The 9,325-nt window shown below is 34.5% G+C and overlaps 1 protein-coding gene across 2 annotated transcripts; it reads right to left on the bottom strand.

Moving 5' to 3' along the window:
* Positions 1–172: 172 nt before the first annotated feature.
* On the bottom strand, positions 173–7,650 carry LOC101208456 (TBC domain-containing protein C1952.17c). 2 transcript variants are annotated; one of them, XM_004138888.3, is made up of 9 exons: positions 7,125–7,645; positions 6,938–7,030; positions 6,720–6,824; positions 5,157–5,300; positions 3,801–3,899; positions 3,576–3,704; positions 2,531–2,710; positions 1,102–1,218; positions 173–643 (listed from the first exon to the last, which is right to left on the bottom strand). In XM_004138888.3, exons 1-9 carry the CDS (start codon positions 7,431–7,433, stop codon positions 479–481), a joined length of 1,341 nt encoding a protein of 446 aa, XP_004138936.1. In that variant the 5' UTR covers positions 7,434–7,645; the 3' UTR covers positions 173–478. The 2 variants fall into 2 exon arrangements, with proteins under 2 accessions (XP_004138936.1, XP_031736968.1); XM_031881108.1 differs by lacking the exon at positions 173–643 and adding an exon at positions 658–922 and having other exon boundaries at positions 1,039–1,218; positions 7,125–7,650.
* Positions 7,651–9,325: the final 1,675 nt, after the last annotated feature.

The following is a 9,325-nucleotide window of genomic DNA, read 5'->3' as shown; positions in this document are numbered from 1 at the left end:
ATTTCCTTATAGAATTTTCAAGAAAAAGAGAGAAAGAAATACAAATAAAATGTTCACGAACGAAATCCCAACATAGCACAAGTACTTGACCCACGAGTCACATCCCTTATGATTTATAAATAAAATGGATGTTCAAAATCATGGAGGGGAAAATCAAAGAATAAAACCTGAATGAGAAATTCAAAGGAGGAAATTTGAATAAACAATGAGTCAAAATTTGTGTAAACTACAAGAGAATCAGAAATTGTTGATAAATATCACTCACTACTAATCTCTCAGGAAAGATACACACACAAGTGTTGATGAAAAACAGAAGAAGAATTACTACCAAGTCAACATCTAATGAACAATCCTTACATATCCTGCTCCCTACAACTGTCATTCTTTCAACCAACATTTACATCCAGTAATTAACCAACACTATAATATTTCAAAGAAAGATAATCAAACACGTAAACGAAGTGCATGAGGAACGAGATCAGATTGAAGGTTGTTTCCGCAACTTGTTTGCAACGTAGAGCAAATGACTGATGTTTGCCGGGGGATAGTGTTGGAGCAGTTTGAGATTAGCTGTAAAATCACCTGCAAGTAGGCGTCGTCTAATGAGAATCAACATCGAGCAGCATATTCGGAGGAGTGTTTCCTGCAAATTGATTAAATATCAGGTCTAGATTTGATACAATTTCATTTCAAAATGGTACAAAATACATGAAGAATCACCCTGGGGTAAGTCAAGAAAAAAATACAATCAAAGGGATGGTCGAATTCTTCTACAACCTCGAGCATGTTTTCATATCACGGTCATGCATTTACGGGTGCAACCTCTCTTACAAGATATATGGCACAAGCATGATAACTACTACCATAAGGGATTTCATTAACAAAACGAGGCTTATCTACGGCAAATAGCTCTCTAAAGCGGACAGATAGTTCAACATTCCAAAATTACTTGTCCCGTTTTGATATGTCACGTCCTTTTTATATCCTCATTACTAAATGATTTAAATTTTAGGCATTGGAGATTGGACCATGGTTCTATAAGAGGGAAGGGAAGAAAAACTCTACAGGGGATAACTTGAACCTAAAAGAAGAAAATATTACCAGAGGACCCTCAGGATCACTCAAAATAGTATCCCATATGTGAAGGCTGTCTGCAAAATTGAACTCTTGGGTCAAGAGCAGAGTGATCCACCTAAATGCATAAAACTGGGGGTTTACCTGTAATTAGACAACACAAAGAAATGCAATGATAAATAAGGGTATTAAATAGACACCTATTACAGATGCCTACTTAGGACTTCAGTACACATGAAAACTATATTCCATAAAATTGATATGCAAAATAAAATGAGCTTAAATTACAGGTTGAGCCTAACTGAAGTTGTTGAGAGATTAAAAGTTTTTTAAGTAGGAAAATAGATTTTTGTTTTGTTTGTATGGATGAAGAAAGTGGGAAAATAGATTCAACCTTCAGAAACAAATACACAAAGAAATAGGAAATATCGGCCACTATAAAGCCTCAGATTACTTTAGCGTTTGAGATGTAACAATACTATGTTGGTATTATTTCTTTGTATATTTTCAAGGACTTGTTCAGATCACACTGGGGCTGATACCTTAGCAACCATAAGAAATATTTTCAATCAAAATGATCCACGTCATAGCAATAGAAAATATAAAGACCAAATTGTTAACTTTTGAGAAGAAACGGTTTAAATCGCCAATTAAACCGTGAGCTTAAATCACCAAGTAACCTGGAAGCTTAAGCTAGTGGATAAAGACAAATTTAATTATATATCACTAACACTCCCCCTTATTTGTGGGATTGAAATATTTTGAAATGTCTAATGAGTGGAAATCAACTTTATTTGGGGAGGAAACAACAATGGTGGGATTTGAACACATAACCTCCCTGGACCACTTGCTTTGATACCATTTTAAATCGCCGACTCAACCTAAAAGCTTAAGCTAGTGGGTAAGGGCAAATTAAATATAATATCTAGTACTCCCTCTCATTTGTAGGCTTGAAATATGAAGAAGACCCAAACAAGTGAAAATGTAAATTAATTGGGAAGGAAATAACATTTTCTGCTCTAATACCATTCTAAATCACATATTAACTCAAAAGCTTAAGTTGGTGAGTAAAGACAAATTTAATTATATATCACTAACATAGAGCATATGAGTAAATGGTCATGAAAAATAAAAATTACAAGGACTCAAATGATCAACAATCAAGAAAAAGAGCAAAGAATATTCCAAAGATGAGGAAAGTGATTAGAAGACTTTTTCCTCTACAATTTTGAATATTATGAAAATTTTGGTGCTTTAAGTTTTATCATTTCAAATTTGTAAGCACTCTCCTGTATAGTAAGGAGAAAACAGGGAACCCCTGAGAGTGGTTGCCATAATCAAAATACGGAAAATAGTGGAGATTTATAGGACTCGTCAAGAAAAGAAATAAGCGCATATAAAATTAAAACTTATAAATATTTAAGGCTTAAAACTGTGAAAAAAAATTAAACCCTACTTTCGTTGTGATCTCAAGGTGACGCCAGAGCTCTTCATCATGCTCCTTCAGAAGTTGAGACAACTTTGTGATTGTGGCACGAATTCCCACAACACTATTATCCAATTGCTGGCAGAAATGATCCCTAAATCCACTCAATAACTCAACAAAACAAAAGAACGTGTCTGCTTCAGCAGATGCCTGAAATTTGAATAGTAAAAGTCAAGACACGTCACAGAAAGTCCATGCAGTTAGATGTGGATTTATTCATAAAATAAATATCTACGTAGTTGGGACGAAATAGTATTTAACAGTTAAATGTTAAGTGGCCCTAACAATTGTTCCTTTAGAAGGAACAATAATCTGGTTTGGGAAAAGAACTTCATGGTAGTCAAATTGATTCTTCATTAATCTTCAAAAAAGAAAAAAATTCATTCTACGTTTGATAACCAGAAAACAACACTGTTATTACACAACTATCTCTGAAGGTTTCTATTTGTGATTTACGCAAAAGATTACCAGGGAGAGATACTGGCGTCTCTATAGAACTTTATCCAATACAGATTTTGACAATTGAAGTTAACTCAAATGAATTTTTTTAAAATAACTTAAATTATTACTCTCATAGCCATAGGACGCACATATCAATTTCCATAGCTAGAAAATGTTTGCCTAAAGGTTCCAATGCAGAATAAATGAACAATCCAAACTCAACAGTCAACCAACATTTCTTTTCTGCCTTTTTTAGTGTAAGAAACTAGACTTATCATTATCAAAAAAGTGCCACAGACACTCAAGCAAGTTTTTCCTTTTTTTAAAAGAAAAAATCAGAATTGAGGATTTAAACCTCTAACCTTTTGATCGAGGTTATAATTCCTTATCAATCGAGCGATACTTAGGTTGACTACCTAAGTTTTTAGCTATCAAAAGGTGTACCGATAGCTATTAGACAAAAAGCCCAACTTCTTTAGGAATGTATTTGCAGCACTACAGAGCTAACATCATCATATTCATATAACCATCAGGGGGGTGGGGAATGGGGGATGGAGGGTGTAAAGAAAGTTACCGCATTGTCCTCATCAGGATCACTTCTAAATACATAGAATAAAGGAGCTAAGATTTCATTCATCCCTTGAACATATCTAATTCCTGGATTCAACTTTGCAAATACAATTAAGATGTTTCTCAGAGCCTCCTGAAAGTACAAGCACAATTAACATAAGATAATTGTCCAAACCTCTATAAAATAATATTACACGTTTCACATATTTATGTATACTAAAAGATTAACCTGATTAGATTTTGCAAGTGATGAGTCCCCAGAGAAGAAGTGCATATCTGGATGAGTACGCTTCACATCCCGGTCAATCTGTTCTATAATCTCAGAGTCCTAACACATAGGTGATAAATTAGAATAAAATGATGTTATAGAATGTGATCATTTTGTTCTACAACTGTATAAGCACGAACAGAGAAGATACATATGAAACACAGAGATAGGATATGATTGATACATTACAGAAGTGAATAATAAAAATCTTGTAAGAAATATAATAAAAAGCTTGTAAGAACACAAACTCGCCAAGATCAAATATCACCATATAACTTTCCATAACAAGAAAATATTTGATGACTTCTATCATGGTCAAGGTACTGAAAAAGCAGGTCATCACATGACTTAGAGAAGGGAAATTTTCAAGCGAATATCTACCAATCAGGATCCGAGATGGCAAATTATAAATTTTAAAGTGCGGTAATAAACTCTTCATCAACTTGAGTTTCCTGATCTTGATTTCTTCTTCTATTCCATGTACACCCTTAAGGGTCCAGTTGCATAAATAGTTGACCCATGCATAAGGTTGAAGAGAACTCATAGAGGACAATCACATAACTGAAATACTCAAGTTCATCTAGAAAATCAAGAATTTATTTATTGATTTATTTGTACTATTTTGATAAAATAACAACTTTCATTGAGATAAAATAAAAGGTACAAAGGCAAAGTAGCCCAATAAAAATGACCCTCAGATTATGAAAGGGTTCCAGTTAAGCAAAATATGATTTATCGTACAGTTACTGAACTGCTTCAAAATTGAAGCCCAAAGAGAACCATGAAATCTAACCAAGAACCAAACATCACTAGGATCCCATTCTCTTCTTCTAAAGATAAGATTCTATCATTCCTCCCACTCCAAATATCCCACAAGATTGCACACCCCCCAGCTAACCACAAAAAATTTTGGCATCCCAAAATTAGAAAATCAAAAACTTATACTTTTGGCACAATTATTCTAGAACCAAAGATGTTTTATTAGGGTTATTATTATTATTATTATTATTATTATTCCTGATTTCTCAATACAAGAAACAATGTAGCTGTCAGAGATTGAACATTAACCTTCAACAAAGAAGTTAATAGGTGCCCTTATCAATGAGAACAAAAAAAGGTTTAATTCTTTAGACATACCTACTTGAGTCCAAAATTCATCATACAGTTAAATAAATAAATAAAGTTCTAAAGTTCTGACTAACAAACTGTTAAAAGTTAACAGAACTATTTACATTAAGAGCTCAACATAGAGAGGCCAGTAGTATCCTATGGTGTACATTAATTCTAACGGATTTCATAAGATTAGACAAAGGATACCTGGAAGTACTGATTCCAGATGCTGGTTTTCCCAAGACTCAAAGGATGTTCCTCTTGACTTATTTCTGATCTTGAGAGTGGACCCTTGTTCGTTTCATCATGCTCGTAACTTTTGGCCTTCTCCGACCTCCTTGAAATTTCGGACTGACTAGCCACAAAAACATTAAGAAAACCATGTTTGTACATACAAACAGACTGCTTTGCTTTGTCTTTAGAACAAAAATACAAAAATATTTACATATAGAACAAATATTTAAATATTTACAGAGTTTTTACAAAAATAGAACGAACAAAACGCAAAAATATTTACACAGAACAATTTTGAAAAACGAAAAAGCCCACAAGCTCACAATGTGAAATAACAAAAATAACCCGCGATTAATCACCACACCGTGCGCAAAAAGCTTCTAGTTTAAACGATTGTATAATAAAGTCTAAAAGATCGTTTAGATATTGGTACACGATCGTTCAAATCTTGGTAAATGATCGTTTGAATCTAATCACTTATCTATTTGGGATAGATAGACAGTGATAGTGGTCTATATAGATGACTGATTGTTTAGATTTTGGTACACAATTGTGTAGTGAAAAAAGAAGAAAAAAGAACGAGAGAAGACGAACAAGAAAGTGGGAATAAACCACCATGGGTTCATGGATTCGATTCATGGTGGCCACCTACCTAGGAATTAATTTCCTATGGGTTTCCTTGACACCCAAATGTTGTAGGGTCAAGCGGATTGTCCCGTGAGATTAGTTGAGGTGCGCGTAAGCTGGCCACCTCGGACCCTCACGGATATTAAAAAAAAAAACAAGGAAGTGGGAATATGAAGAAGATAAGTAGTAATGTGAAGAAGATGCGCAAGAATTCAATACTCGTCCGGGGAAATTCAAAACCAATAAGAGCAAATCTGGAATTTATAAAAAACAATGGTGACTTTATGGTTTTTTTGTTATACGAGCCGTAAATATTTTCGCATTTTGTTCTATATAATGTAAATTAACCAAAACATTAAGAAAACCATACAAACAGACCGTTTGCTTTGTTACCACATGGTAGCAAATTTGAAGAAGAATCGTATTGATTAACTAGAGCAGGAATAAAACAACTGGAAATGTATGCATTTTGGGTAAGGGAAAGAGAAATTGCTATAACGTAATGTACTACATTATAAAATCAAAATACAGTCTAATTTGATGAGGGCACACAATAAAGTGGAGAAGAGTTCCACAGAATTAAAACAATAGGAATTACATTCTCCACTAATAAATCGTCACTTTCAAATTAGAAATCCAAGTTTGGGAGAGGCGATAAAAAAAATTGGTTGAATTCTCTCCTAAGTGTTTCCAATTGCTAAAGAAGAACTTTCTGTTCTCAGATTTTGGGAGAGGCGATAAAAAAAATTGATTAACTCCATAAGGAACAATTTTACCCCGTGCTGGCTGGATTGTAAAAAGAGAACGGCAAAAGAGGAGCGACCGACTACACCACAGACAACTAATCGAATCCTTCTACAAAATGTTAGGGACCAAAATGAAGAGTGAAAGTTCCACAATATGACTTACAGGATTCATCAAAAGCTCGTCTTTAAAATGCTTGTATTGAGACCTCTTTTTAGCTAACTCAGACGTCCACAGCCCACGATCTGGTGGCAGATAACCCAATAGAAGCTGTGATCAATCAAATGACTCAATCACTATTTATTTTGGACGCGTCACGACAAATCTAGCTAATTTTCTCCATCATACTATTTTGACGCACGATAAAAACTTAAAAGGCATACTTTCCAGACGGTTGAACGAATTCCTGGACCATCCGGTATGCCTTGAGACGCAATTTTACGCAATTCGCGCAGATTTATGATCTTCTTCGACAGCTGCGAATCGAGAAGACACGAAACGATCAACAACTAAAAGAATGAGAAGAATAAACAATCTAAGACATGCAGGAGATCACACTAAAAAACAAACCTCAACAAGAAGCTGTGCTTGGCGAGATACATCCTCAGCAGAAGGGCCTGAGGAAGTGCCATTATCGTCGTTGGTGACATTGTTATTACCCCTGGAGTCTCTAGTATCAGACTTAGGAGATTCCGTTCTAACGACTGCGGTGGTCGCAGACGGAGGAGGAACCGGAACAGGAGGTTGAACGACAGGTTCCGGTGAGGAAGTGGTGGCTGCCGGCTCGGAAGTGTAGCGGTGGAGGCGATCGTCGTCGACAGAGGGAGCGGAGGACCAAAGAGAGCTATTGAGCCAATCCGGCACACGTTTCTTCACCATTTTTTTTTTTGCTCCGTAGCGATTGCAAACGAATTAAGAACAAAATTACTGCAACAATTTGAGATGAATTTGAATTTGAGCTATTGAGATTGTCTTCAACATGTCGCTTGGATTGCTAGGGTTCCGAGCTCGTTTTTTTTCCGATTTAATTATTCGTTAAACATCTTTTCTTGAGTTTGCCGTTGCCTCTCTGAAAAGGGGACTCTGTGGACGAAAGTGGGAGAAGGTTGGAAAAACTTGGGTCACCGAGGTATTGCAAGAAAGTTTGTGACCAACAAATAGTAATCTGACACGTCATCATGACAAAAATTGCGGAGATGATCAGTTTGTTTTAATGGGAAATTCATTCAATGAGGGTAAGAAATGGCATTTACTGAACTACAGATTTCAACTTCCTTCCATAAATAACTCTCAATTAAAAGAAATATAATTTAAATCTTATTCTCTTCTCTAAAGTTCGTATATTATTATTGAAGATTCTCTTAATTATAATCAGTCTCCAACCACTAAATGCTCCTTCTCAACTTAATTAAAAGAATATTAGAGATCTTCATTTAATCCATGCAACGGATTCGGTATGAAAATTTCCGAATACATGGGAATGTGGGAGTGTGAGAGTGTGTGGGAAGGGAGAAATTTTTTTCTCCATTGGCAACACCGCGCCCTGGAATACATTTTCGACCCCGTCCAACAAAAATGTAGTCATATATATATAATTAATTAATTCATTAATTATTAATATAAATATTTATTTATTTATTAACCTATTTAATAATAGGTAAAAGAGAGAGAAAAAATTACTTTTCAAAATAATACAATAAATTAAAATATTTACGAGTTACACCCAAATTTTGAAATTTTGAAATGTATGGTAGGAATATTTCCTAAAATTTGTTATTTTTTAAAATTCTAAAAAAACTATTTTGATATTGTTTCTTTCCTTCTTTCTCTCTATTTCATTTCTTTGTTTTCTTTTTCCTAATTTCATTTCTAACCTTTCTTAAAAAGTATGAGTATGTGTGTGTATTGACGTGTGATTTGTAAACCTTTTTTTTAAAAGAAACATATGTGGTTGTAGCTTAAAAAATATGATGTAATTAAAGGTTTTGAATTGATATTTGATTTTTTATATGGATTTTTTAATTTTGTGGATGAATTTCTAAACGTATCTTCTAATAATTTAATTTTTATTTTTATAAACTACGAGAATTTGACATTTTAATTGTTTTGAACAAGAAAATTGATAATAAAACAACATTGGAAACGTACATACATTTCAAGTAGATGAGGATTGGAAAATGAGATTGAACTTTAAAAAAACTGATAATATTTGCCTCTGAAGAATCCAATCCCCCGTGAAATTCCAACAGCGAATCCACGCAGGAAAATTGGTGGGGATGGGGAATGGGATAGGGGACAGAGAGTGGCATCCCCGGGCCCACCCTGCCCTGTGGACTTCTATGAAGAAGATGAGAGAATGTCACGCCCAAGAAGCCTTGGTGGTATGGTTAGTAAAGAAGAAAGTTGAAAGACACGCTTCAAACTATCTAGATAGAAAAGACTTGATCTCTTTCTTTGAGTTCTCAATCTATCTTTCAAAAAAACAGCGCCTCAATAGTGCTTTTCGATATTCATCGAGGAGAGAGAACTCAAAGTGAGTATTCCAATTTCTTCACCTTGTTTTTCTTGTATCTGTTGACGAAGTCTTCGGTGTAGTGGTTGCTGAAGTATGTGCTAAAAGAAGCTTAAAGGAATAAAATAAGATAAAGGAGGGCCAAAATATAAGACTCCTTCTATGTCCTCTTAAGAAATAACCTTCTCCATGACTTTTATATTTAGATGATTGAGTTATATATTCATCATATTAATTAGATCGATACATATACCTTGCT

The sequence above is a fragment of the Cucumis sativus genome, chromosome 2 (assembly GCF_000004075.3).
Source record: "Cucumis sativus cultivar 9930 chromosome 2, Cucumber_9930_V3, whole genome shotgun sequence".
Lineage (NCBI taxonomy): Eukaryota > Viridiplantae > Streptophyta > Magnoliopsida > Cucurbitales > Cucurbitaceae > Cucumis > Cucumis sativus.
Note: the sequence above shows the minus strand (reverse complement) of the source record. Positions and strands in the feature narration are given on the sequence as shown.